Raw genomic sequence first — 12868 nt, 5'->3', positions numbered from 1 at the left:
AAACAGAAAAAGTAAGTTATCCAAATACTTCATATGTGCTCTCACAAGGGCAGTCTCAATATCCCCCTTTTTTCCTCTCTGTACTCTGTAAGCCACATATCTGTGTGATTTCTATTAATTTGCTCTTATCTGCACAGCAACTGAACCTCGAGTCTCATTGCACTGAGACACACAAATATTTTCCACTCTTTAAAAATTTTCCCTTTCCACCCTCACAGCTGAGTCTTATTATAACACACTTATGCTGCAACTCAAAAACAGTTTTTGTGTTATAGTGTTTACAATCTCTTCCTTCAAGTCGCACCAAGTTGAAATCAAAGTATTAACTAATCTGTATCTCTCTCCATGTAATTCAAATTCTGCATGCTTAGCACACACCTTCCAAAAAGATCTTATATTTGTTGGATTTGCTAATGCACTAGAACTGGAAGGATCTTAAGCTTACACTGATCTCTTGAAAAGTATTATTTTTTGCTTTGGAAACAGACAAAAAACAAGTTATAGGTTTAAATTATGCATGAAGCATTGGTTCTGATAACTCCACTAGTTTTCAAATCAGTTTATTGTCTTGGCATTTGTTTTAAGCTTTACATAAATTTTAGTAAGTGTTTTCTTATAAAAATCAATAATGCAAAAGAGTAAAAACATCCATTTTCATTTTAGACTTAGACAAAGCTCAGTTTCAGAAAATTGATTTCCAAACCAAATCGTAGATCTTGTTTTCATTCTGAAATAACACAAAAATATTTAGAAAAACAAGCATTTTACCATAGTATGATTTAGGAGAAATGTTGTAGGAAAAATTCTATCTTTGTCTTTCAAAGCTAAAGATCTTCACGCTTATTTCTACTTCTGCAAAATTAAATGCTACAACTAGTATCAATTAGCATTATAGGAAGCACAATTGGTGGTGTTCTTGCTTCAAGACAACTTAAAAATTCTAAATCCATCTTAGAAAGTGTAAATTTGTCCCCCTCATTCTTTCTCAAGATTTCATTGAAGCAGCCTCCATTCAGCCCCTGAGATGCATGAGTGGCACCATAACTCTCAACTACTGAGAAAAATTAGAAATAATAGATGAGCTGGACTGCCACCAAGCATGTCTGGACAACATAATGGTTGTGGAGAAATGGATTTACTCTTTCTTTTTAAAGCTGAAAATGCCTGTGGCCTAAGAGTAGTAACTCAAGATTAGATACAACATCGCTTCCTAGAAAATCACAGGACAGAGTCGGGGACTTCTTTACACTGTCACAAAAGGGTTATTTTATTTCAGTCACAATCACATTACCCAAGTTTTGCCTTTTAAAAAATGAAATGAAACACTGTAGTTTCCTAACTTACTGTCATACTGAGAATATTCTTTGAAATACTACACATAGGTTCAACAGAGTTACTGTAAGACTGCAGCAAGAAACCAGGGTTAACATGACTATGGATTTCAGTTTAACCTCCTTCAGGAACCAATTTAAAGTAAAGCTATGCCTAGAGACTAAATCATGTCCTCTACTTCACAGTCTCCCTCAACTTCCATTCAGCATCTTGTCTTTAACTAACAGCAGCTGGACATTATAAAAGATAAGAAACACTTATCTGTCCAAATGCCCAAAAGTTCTGACATAAGGGAGAAAACCTCCAGTCATGTTAATAAGAACACATGGGCAAAAGGTATCACAATAGCAAACTAAAGAAATGGAGTAGAGGGTGGGAAATAAATAAAACTAAAAAAAAAAATGAGCAGCACAGACTGCTGACAAACTAAAGCTTTTTCCTGAAGGACATCTGAGGGAAAAGTCACTGGATGCCCCTGGTTTTGTCAACTCTGCAAGACAAGACTCTGGGAACAGATTAGTTAGCAATGGAGTGTCCAGCAGCCAGGCATTTCAGAGAGAGGCAAGGCCACTGGAGTAGCACACTCTGAGGCAGCATCCATAAACTGGTGAAGCAAGGCAGTGCAGGACCTAGAATAAAGACTGTAACCTAAAAACCAGTTGTGCTACATGACACTTTTACTATCTCAAGATATTAAAAAAAAAAAAAAAAAAAAAAAAAAAAAAAAAAACAAACCAACAAAAAAACAAATAACTACATAAAACCTAACACAGCAATACCTGAAGTATTCTTACCTGCCCTTTTGCATCCTCTGGCATAGATTTGATATGCATCCTTTTAAGACATCGAATGACACCATCATAGAACTGTACTGTGAACGTTCCTAGAAAATGATTGATGCAATCACTATGAGTACTTAAGAAGCAAACACATCTTGTTACCATGAAAGCTTTAGCAAAATGTTTTGTATGTTGTATGAATGGAGTAACCAGGTGTTACAGACAGTTGGGATTCAGAATTTTAAGGAAAAAAAAATTACAGCCTCAATAAAATCCTGCTTTAATATTGTTGCTCTTTGTCCAGTTGAACAATTTCAAGCATGTTTAAGCTATTGAGTCACTTTTGCTCATAATTCATTGAAAGACTTATGTCATATTTAAGGTGTCACACTAGAGAAACAATTCAACTTACAATCAAATCCTCATTTGCTTTACACTACAGTAAAAACTTCAACTTCTACTTATGTTCATTAGAACTACCACCACTGTGAAGTATTTCATCTAAGGTGTTCCTTTATTTCCCCATTTCTATTGTTTTTCTTCAATAAGCAGACTAAAACAATCACAAAAATTTAAATATATCATTAACACAAATCAACAATAGGATGAAATACTCCTAAGACTGTGCACTGGATCTTCTGATCACTGATTAAAAACACTAAGCATTTTGTCTTCTAGGAGAAATTCCAATTTTCTGATTTCGTACAGATAAAATACAAACCTAATACTAAATTTGATAAACAGAAACAAATTCACTTAATATTGAGGCAGTGAGGAAAACTTTATAGGCATATCTCTTTTTTAAGCAGACTAAATCTACACCATAACATACGCAAACAGACCTTACCTATGGACCTTACGTGCATACATACCTTCTTTATTAATGGCTTCGATCTTTGCAGGGTAATATCGACAGTCTGTCCAACGAGCTAGGACTTCCTCTCCAGGTTTAAAATCCTATTTTATACAAATTTATTCATTAATATTTAAATAATTTAGATTTTATTTTGCCCTAAAATGAATTAAACATTATGTGCTAGAGAGATTTAATATAGGAAAACAAGTAGGACAGTTAGCAAAAGTCTAAGACAAAATAAATGTGCCACTTACAACAAATTCTTCATCATCTTTTAGGCCCTCTTTCCTTAATGCTGGTCGCTCCAAAGGTCGCAATCTATTGCTGTCCCAGTAAATCCACTCATCGTAGCGATGACTCCAGCGTTCAAAATGGACCAACATCTTCCCCTCTTCATAATCTATCTTCTCAATACGAGATGGATACCTTGAATGATAAACATAGACTGGTAAAGCTCAAAGGTTTGTTTCTTGTTTTAGATACAACAGTGCTTACACAACCATTCAGAAAGTTGTAATAAACACCTTTCTGTACTGAGAACTCTCCAAGTCTGAAAAAAATTAAGTTACTAAATTCGTACGATTTAGTTCAAGAGCTGATATACATCAGTGAAAATGGGAATGAGGCAGAATTGAGCTCCTTCTGCCCTTCACAGAAGTACTGCAACAGATTCAACAGTGCAAAGAATCTCCAAAAAAAAGTTAATTAGATCATTAATTTTTTTACCAGAGTTTATACTAGGGATGATCTAAAGTTAACAAAGCATGTATTGAAAAGAAAGACCACAGCCAAGGACAGCTGCCTTTAACTTTCGCAACGTGTTTTTCTAACCAGTGCTACTGTGGAGCAATAGTAAGAGAGCAGAGCTTGAGTGACCAATTCCCAGCCCTACTGCAAATTCCATCAGCTAGAAAAGCAACTGCACAGGAACCCTGTCAACACCATCAATTTTGAATACTTTCTCTCCAAAATACTGACTGCGCTGTTAAAGCAGTCGCTAACACTATGTTCTGATTAAAATATAAGTTTTCAAGAAGCACAAGCTTTCCTTATTTCCTAGTGACTAGAACTAAGCATTAAAACAAAAAGGTGTCAATCTCAATTTGTTCCTTCCTTTCTCCAGTCCTACTTCTTAACTGCAGGAATGTACACAGCTTCCCAACAGTTAAATATTTCAGGAGCCGCTGATTACAAAAAAATGATTTTCTAGTTACTCCTTCAGCCACATATCACCCTCACATCAGAATTCACAGACAGTCCAAGTTGTTGTTGCATTTCTCTCATCCATACATTTCAGAAACGCAAAATATTTTTTTCTTCTAAGTTCCCAACTTCTCCTCACTGCACTTCAAAAAAAACCCCCTCAAAGTCTTAGTCTAAAACTGTAGACTCTCATTTGCCACTCTACTAACAAAATCCTTTTCAAGACACTTCATGGGTCTTTTTTCAGAGAAACAACAAGGTCAACCCCCCTTTCCCCTCTCAGGTGGACTGACAACAACACTCTAACAACAATGGTGAAGATGATGATCTGCTGCATCAAAGCAGAAAGTAAAACTCATAGGTCAAACCTGAATTCCAGCAGCAGCATTCTGGTTTAACTTTGAACAACCATATGCTGCTACATTTAGGAATTTTATAAAATTCCTTACTACTTTTTCTCATCTTCCCAAGTCTTCCAGTTTCAGACTTTTTACAACTAGACACCCAGTCTCAGAATAAGCAGGAAGAGGAATAAAGCAGAGCAAAAAGTAAAGTTACTGTTCCTAGAGCAAACCTGTGAGTAACAATGCTACCAAAAGGATGATACAGAAAGCATTTATCAGAGGGAAGGAAAAACACCAGAAAAGCAAGAGGATGGGAAGTCAACTTTGTAGCCAACCAAAAGGAGAGCTTGTGCTACAGCAGTGAAATGGAAGCCAGGAATGATACTTTCTCAGCACAGTTAGAAATATTAGGTTTATCAGATGCCAGACACCTAGTGATGCAAAACTATGGTTATTATACAAAAATCAGCTGAAAGACAAAATTCTGCTTTTCCTACACATCTCCAATGCAAACACTTTGTTCCTGTTATGGTGCTTCCCTACAGCAGTTTCCTCGTTATGGCCGGGAGCTTTCCCTGGTCAGCAGCAGCCAAGTCACCATTCCAAGCACTGCGTGAGAAGACAACAGAAGGGACAAACCAGGAAATTACAGTACAAAGTCCTGGAAAAAGAAAACCAAGTAAGAGGGGGAACTAAAATACAGAGCAGAGTTTAGAGACAAATATTTTAAAATTAAGGTGGTGTTAAACAAAAATTCAGCAAGCCAAGAATCAAGAAATTAATATATACAGAAAATAAAAAGAGTAAAAAAGAGCAAAGCTAGCATGAGTTAATGAAAGAAGATATGAAAAATATTAAGCCTCATTAGAGATCACTCCAGAGACGAAATGCAGCACAAGGTACTTATCAGTTAATTTCCCTTTGATAAAAACCATTTCTGCAATCAAAATTTTTTATAATTTATGTTTCTCCAATGTATCTTAAGAGAGTGGTTGCAAGATGAATAGACAAAACCTGCATTCAACTTCAATCCCCAGAGATGGAACCACCCAAGCCATGTGTAATTGGTTATTAGGCAACCCAAACACAACTTTGTATGGATTTAGCAACAAGCTATTACCCTCAATATCTACTAAAATTAGACACACAATGTACCAAAATATGTACAAACAGTAATATTTCACAATACTGATCTGACAGTGGAAAAGAGCAGAACATACAAATTGAAGAATTTACTACTGCAAATTTTACACAGAAACATCTTTCTGGTGGTTTTGTACTTTTACTGAAAATAATCAATTTCATAAATTAAAAAGATTAATATGAAGATGCTTACATCTCGTACACATTGCAAATTACGAAGTTACATCTGAAGAAGTGCTACAAAGTAGGATACAAACAGTACCAAATCATAAGGATGTCCAAGGCCAAAACAACCTTCCAGTCAGGTTAATTCCCCCAGCAAGTACTGCACACTAAGTGATCAGAATGAAACTAATATACAAACAGCTTTGCCAACATTTAATCAGTGTAAACCAAGAAAACCAAACAGACCAGTCCAATGAAATTCAATAATCAAAGTGTTCTTTTTGCGGGAAGAAATAATAACCTGAAAATTTGGGGTGTGTTTTTTTAACAGGATGCTAGAAAGAGTATCTACTAATCACACATGAAGTTTCATCCAAATTTCAGGGGTGTTTGTTCTTGTTTTTTAAACAGAGAACAGGAGAATTGTTGTTAGTTGATGGTATCTACCCAATTTACATATTGCATGTTCTCCATTGGCAGGTTCCAATCCCGGTGATTCCAACCCATTAGAGTTACACAATTCTTTGGAAAGCTTCAGAATTTAATATGGCTTACAAAACTTACACTATGAAGCATTGGTCAGACAATGACAGTGTTCTAACATTCATACGAGAAAAATTCATTGAAAACTTTGCATTTTCATTTCTTGACATATTAAAAAAAAAAAACTAAACCCGAATTATTTTATCCAATGCACTCAACACACAGTAACAGCTACTTTTTTCATTTTTACATCGTCTTCCCTTTAACCCGTCAAAAGTGATCAAAAAGTGGTGAATTGCCCCGTGAAATGGGACAACAGGCATTTCAAACTGTAAAAAAGGATGCAAGAACATTAGTAAATTTGCCCAAGTTTGTACCTACCAAGTCTACAGACACAGTTCTTGCCTTCACAATTCTGATATAAAAACTGTTTCCTTCTACCTCGTAGAGGATATAAAACCAAATACCCTCCATCCTGACTTCTCAAACACATATTTCTAGGTCTGCAAACACATATTTCTAGGTCTTCTAGTTTTTACGTATATATATTGTATTCAATCAATATGAAGCAGAGTTTTCACCACCCTTTCAAATACCTGTCACGTAAACCAGTGAACTGAAATCTAAAGCAAGGATTGTCCCAAGCAAGATTTCCCAAAGACTTAGAGGGAGAAGGTTTCTTTCATACTGGGGAAAAAAAAAATCCATCCAGATAATCAAATACACCAACTAACCTATTTTAGTGACCTGCTTCCATTTCAGAACAACAAGGGCCATGTATCTGTACTTCTCTCCTTACCTCAGAGTTTAGATCAAGCAAATTAATAAAGAACTATGGTCTCAGAAATACAACAGGGTTGTTTTCTTCAAAGCAGTATCTGCAGCTTATGGGACAACCAGTCCCATAAAGACACACAAAGACAGAAAAAAACCACGAGATGCATCTTTAAATACATCAGCTTTGCAGGGCCAGTGTCCTATTTGTGGGAGCTGACAGGTTAAGAACTGTCTTACACACAGACATGCATTTGCAGGTATGTCCAGCCTTATTGCTGTCTCATTTGTTTCCTCAGTGAGAGGCAGGGGGGTGTGCACATTTATCAGCTTTTGTATGAGATCACAGGATAATTCAAGTTGAAAGAGACCTCAGAAAGCCTCTAGACCAACCTCCCTCTCAAAGCAGGGTCAGCTATGGGGTCAGGTCAGGTTTTCCTGTGCTTTATCCATCCCAGTCTTGGAAAACCTCCAATGCTGGAAACTCCAGAAACTCTTCAAGCAACCTGATGACTGTCCCATGGGAAGAGATTCTCCTTGAACCCAGCCTAAATCTCTCATTTCAACTGTTGTCTCTTACCCTCTAACTACCTGTACAGATTGGCCAAGTAAATCTTCTTGATTACAGCCTTGTAGGTATTGGAAGGCTGACATGGGACTCCTGAAGCCTTCTCCAAACTAAACAAGTCCAGTTTCTTCACTCTCTCTTCACAGGTCATACAATCCAGGCCCCTGATCATCTCGTATACTTAATAATTTTCTACTTCATAATTTTCAATCACATCCCATTTACTATATGCTGACAGATGATCACATCGATTTTGATTAGAGCTGCATTTCATAGTTTGCTTTAGTGAATTTAAATGTAACAAGTGGTCCAAATTCATTATGTAAGACAATGCCCCGCAACAGCACAACTGCTGTACTTGATAAAGCTGCAGTTGCAGTTACCTCCACAATAAAGCAAAAATAAACACACCCACTGACAGCCAGTCTTTGCTGACCAGTTTGACCAGGCTTTCTTCTACTCTGTCATGGTACATGACAAATGATACCAGTGACCCAAACACTCTCCACAAAAACTTCATTTAAAACTACAGAGCTTTTAAGCAATAAATAGTCAAAGTACACACTGGCCTCTCCAAAGTTTACAGATCATAAATAGAACACCAGATTCCATGAGATGAATTTCAGCAACTATTACAGAGCTGAAAATTTCAGACCTGCAAAAGTGCCTCAGAAAGTAAAAACATACTTTACTATATTTTTCCTCACATCATCTAGAAGCCTTTCTTGATTAACATTTTAACTGGTCATGAACAGTGGATCTTTAAATGACAGCAAGCTTTCAGAAAAATGAAGGGAAAAAAATAAAACCCTTTCAAAGGCTATTTTTCAGCAAGTGCTCTCAATTTGTCACTTGCAGAAAAACTGAGCTAAGCAATATCACTGCTCTTCAATTTAGCTTTTGTTAAAAAATATAAAGAGATTTCATGTAAGTTCAGCAACTTTATTTTCTTTGAAGTCTGTATTTATGCATGCAAATCAAGGGAATGCATTCAGATTATATATAGAAAGAATTTAAAAAACATCCACCACCCCCTTATGCAACAGAAAGCTAAGAAAAAAATCACATGGAGTATTATTGCAACCCATGTCACCCTAATAATAACACGACAGGAGACTTTCTGTCACAAGCTGTTTGGTTCTGTATGTGAATATTAGTTCATTTGAAACAGAGTTCTGCTTTCAGTCTTGCTGCAACTGCAAAATTTCCATTATTAAATTTCTCCTCCTGTATATGATACCACCAAAGTTTACATGCATATAAAACTTGACCTGTTCTACCCAGTGGTACAGATGATGAATAAATTCTTAGAAAGTTCAGGATAAACTCTGTTCTTCCTGAAAACACCCAGGAACTCAGCTGCAGAGCTTGTGACATGGCCCATGCCTGACAACCCAAACCTAGACAAGAACTCCAGAGTTGACATGCAACCCTCCCCTGTGAAAACAGTGGGCATATCTCAAACAAACTATACACTGGATATTCAGTGATAATTTTTTGATACAATTAAGCTGAAGCTATTTTTACATATTAATTTTTGTTACCTAGTTATATTAACCAATTATCTCTTGTCACAGATGTTATAAAAAGTTGTATTAAAATTATTTTTTTAGCACTATTTGGATGTTTTCGTTATCCTGGCATTCAGTTATAGAATCAGTATGTTGAAAACCCACTCTACAGCAACAGGTAAGAAAAAGAACTGTTCTGTAAATCAATTCTTTTAGAGACTATTGATTAAAACAAACAATTTTGCTATAATTAAAATCAAAGTTCTACAGATAAAAGGTTTGACCCAACTTTTTATACAGAGCATGTAACTACTGGAGCAAACATGTCAATAATACACAGACTTCTCTCTCACTTCACTTGGAGTTAAAGGACCAGATATTTACAGGAGCATGCTGAGCTCACCAGGAATGCAGCAGAAAAGCAGGTACACACCTCTACATTTCCTAGCCCTAATAAATCAGAAAGCAGCTGAGAAAAAAATTCTGGGTAGCATCAATTTCTTCCATCACCTGCTTTACAAAACCAGGGATTTTTCAAACGGAACTAGCATGGCCAGCACACATCATCAAATTAGTCCACTTGCTTTAATAAAATTTTGACTAACAATGTATTTCATAAGAACAGCTCCTTTCACAACACACATGCTGTGCAGCATGGTCCTTGTGCCCACAATTTTGATTTTATAGCCTTTGAACTCACAACATGCCTGAGTGGTTGCAGAGTCAGTTTTAAGCGCTTCATTCTTCCAGCTGTTTGATCCAAACACAACTGCACCTGCCTATCCCATGCACTCTAATTAAGGATGTTTCTTTTTTTTAAAATCAGTTTTGTGAACCTATGAAGTGTGATAACTAAATACAGAACAAATCCCCTTCCATGCCTTCAAATGAAAACAAAAGAAGCCTTTGGTCAAGGAGGTTTGCCACTTACCAACCACCTCAGCCATGACACTGCATTCCACACTACTCCAGAAATGCTCTTTGCTTACTACAGATACACAAGCAACCAAAGGCAAACAAACAAAAACCGACAGAAAAGTTTAGTTTGATTTCTGAAGAGAGTACTTTCCTAAAAGTGTACAGTTTTAATGGACTTTGGTGAAAACTCATAAAGCTCACATGTGAAACAGTCAATTAATAGGTGCACTAAAGATATAATCAGATATCAAAACACACAACGTACACAAAATAATTATGCTCTCAGCAAATGCAAAATGTCTTCCATACCATTTCTGTAAATAGTCCAGTGCTTCCAAACGAGCACCAATCTCAAATGTGATTCCAGGACGATTTGGAGGCTTTTTACTCATCTTGGTATTTTCTTTTTCACCACCTTTGAAGGAAGAAAAAAGTTGCATTATAACACATAATGCTGCCTAAAACGTGTCACTGACAGCAAATATATACCAGAGGGTGGAAAAAGATGTGAAATTTTGATCCTGACTTTTCATTTAACTGCTCAGCTTACAGAAATATAGTCAGGGCTCAAAGAAGACATTGAAGAAACATTCATAGGTATTTTTATTCAGATTTCTTTCTCTTAAAAAAAAAAAACAAAAACTGTCATCAACCTTAAGTCAAAAATAATAGGAAAAAAAATCTGATGGTCATCTCTGGAACTGTACTACACTGTAATTCCTTGACATCCTTTTGTAGCAAAATTTTAATTTACTTATAATCAACACGCATGCTCTCCTCGTGTGCAGAAAACATAAAAACTAAGTAAAACTTACCTTACCAAGAATAGACATACATGGCCTAAAGGACAAGCAAAATGAAAATTAGCACCAAAAAAAAAAAAAAAAAAAGCTATCTGCAGCCTTTCTGTGCACTCCAGAGTCGCACTCATAGCACTGAGCAAGTTTCAGTCACAACTAGCTTTTAATTTTATTTTGGATGCTAGTAACTGTTAAAAAAAACCCAAACAAACAAACAAACAAAAAAAAAAAACAATAAAAATCACTTCTCCGAGCAAACACCGCCGCTATTACGGTGACTTTCCGCTGTGCCCCCTGTGCCCCCCCCGAGCCCGGTGCCGGGCAGGGGCGCGGGGATGCGGGGCCGGAGCCGCGGCGGGAGCGGCACCAGGACCCCCGTTCTGCGGCGGGGCTGCACCGCCAGCGCCGGGAGCACGGACACAGCGACGGCCCCGCGCTCCGGCCCCGCGGGGACTCCGCGCTCGGCGTTCCCGGGGGAGGCCCTGCCGGACCCCCCGGCCGCAGGCGGGGCCCGGCGCGGGCAGAGCCGCGGGCGCCGCCCCGCCAAGGCCCGGGCGCGGTGCGGGGGGCGCCGGAGCCGCACGGCCCGCGCTACCCCGAGCCCCCCCCGCGCTCCGCCCTTACCGCCCGCTCCGCTCGCCCGGCGGCTCCCGCGGGGTGTCCGGCCCGGCCCGGCCGCCCCTCAGCGCCCCATCCTGCCCGCGCCCCGCGCGCGTCACCGCCGCGCGACGCGCCCCGCCCCCGGCACGTGACACCGCGGGGGCGGGCGGAGACAGAGACAAAGAGCGGCGGCGGCGCTGAGGGAGCCCGGGATGGGCAGGGACACCGGGAGGGAGGCACCGCCAGGGACGGGGACACCGTGATAGGGACACCGGGCTGCCCTAGGGACACCGGGCTGGGCATACTGCCTTAGGGACACTGTGCCCGTGGGCTGCTATGGGGATGCACTGGGATGGGGACACTGTGCCAGGATGAGGCTGCCCTGGGGATACGCTGTGGGGGACACTGGGATGGGGAATACTGCTCTGAGGACAGTGCTCTGGGGACACTGTGCCAGGGACACTGGGCTGCCCTGGGGACACACTGGAGTGGAGACAAACTGTTGGGGACACTGCACTGGGGATACTGCCTTGGGCACACTGGGCTGGGCACACATTGCGATAGGGACCCTATGCCGGGGATGAGGACACTGTGACAGGAACACCGGCTGCCCGGGGGACACTGGGCTGGGAACACTGCTCTGGGAAAAGTGTGCCGGGGATGGGGACACTGTGACAGGGACACACTGGGCTGCCCTGGGGATACCCTGCACTGGGGACACCAGGCTGGGGATACTGCCTTGGGGACACTGGGCCAGGGACTCAGGGCTGCCATGGGGACACACTGCTGGGGACACTGCACTAGGCACACTGGGCTGGGAACACCACCCTGGGGACACTGGGTTGGAGACACCCTGCGATGGGGACACTATCAGTGTCGTGGCTTTCCCCAATGCCGTCACCAACTGTCAGCCTCTGTCGTAGCAATAGGGGAGAGCGGAGGGCAAGAAAAATGGTGAAGGGACTGGAGCATCTCTCCTACAAGGAAAGGCTGAGGGAGCTGGGGCTGTTCAGTCTTGAGAAGAGATGACTGAGAGGGCACCTCATCAATGTCTGTGACTATCTGAAGGGAGGGTGGCAAGATGATGGAATCAGGCTCTTCCTGGTGGTGCTGAGCAATAGGACAAGAAGCAACAGGCAGAAACTCATGCACAGGAAGTTCCACCTGAATATGAGTAAGAACTTCTTTACTGTGCAGTGACTGAGCACTGGAACAGGTTGCCTAGAGAGTTTGTGGAGTCTCCCTCATTGGCGATATTCAAGAACTGTCTGTACACAATCCTGTGCCATGTGCTCTAGGATGGTGCTGCTTAAGCAGGCAGGTTGGTTAAGATGACCCACTGTGGTCCCTTCCAACATAAGCCATTCTATGATTCTGTGAGAAGGACAAAAA

At 40.1% G+C, this 12868-nt stretch overlaps 1 protein-coding gene across 1 annotated transcript in view; it reads right to left on the bottom strand.

Moving 5' to 3' along the window:
• PHF20L1 (PHD finger protein 20 like 1) overlaps positions 1-11546 on the bottom strand; it is a 53858-nt gene extending 42312 nt beyond the window's left edge. Inside the window, exons 1-5 of the mRNA XM_039381879.1 lie at positions 11501-11546; positions 10386-10491; positions 3222-3393; positions 2984-3068; positions 2127-2215 (exon numbers count right to left, since the gene is read on the bottom strand). Coding sequence (XP_039237813.1) covers positions 2127-2215; positions 2984-3068; positions 3222-3393; positions 10386-10468 — 429 coding nt within the window. The 5' untranslated portion in view covers positions 10469-10491; positions 11501-11546. The remainder of the gene's footprint in view (positions 1-2126; positions 2216-2983; positions 3069-3221; positions 3394-10385; positions 10492-11500) is intronic.
• Positions 11547-12868: the final 1322 nt, after the last annotated feature.

Source organism: Pipra filicauda, unplaced genomic scaffold (genome assembly GCF_003945595.2).
Source record: "Pipra filicauda isolate LSUMZ 115617 unplaced genomic scaffold, ASM394559v2 scaffold245_size1146780_pilon, whole genome shotgun sequence".
Classification (NCBI taxonomy): Eukaryota; Metazoa; Chordata; class Aves; order Passeriformes; family Pipridae; genus Pipra; species Pipra filicauda.
This window is presented reverse-complemented; position numbering and strand designations above follow the sequence as displayed.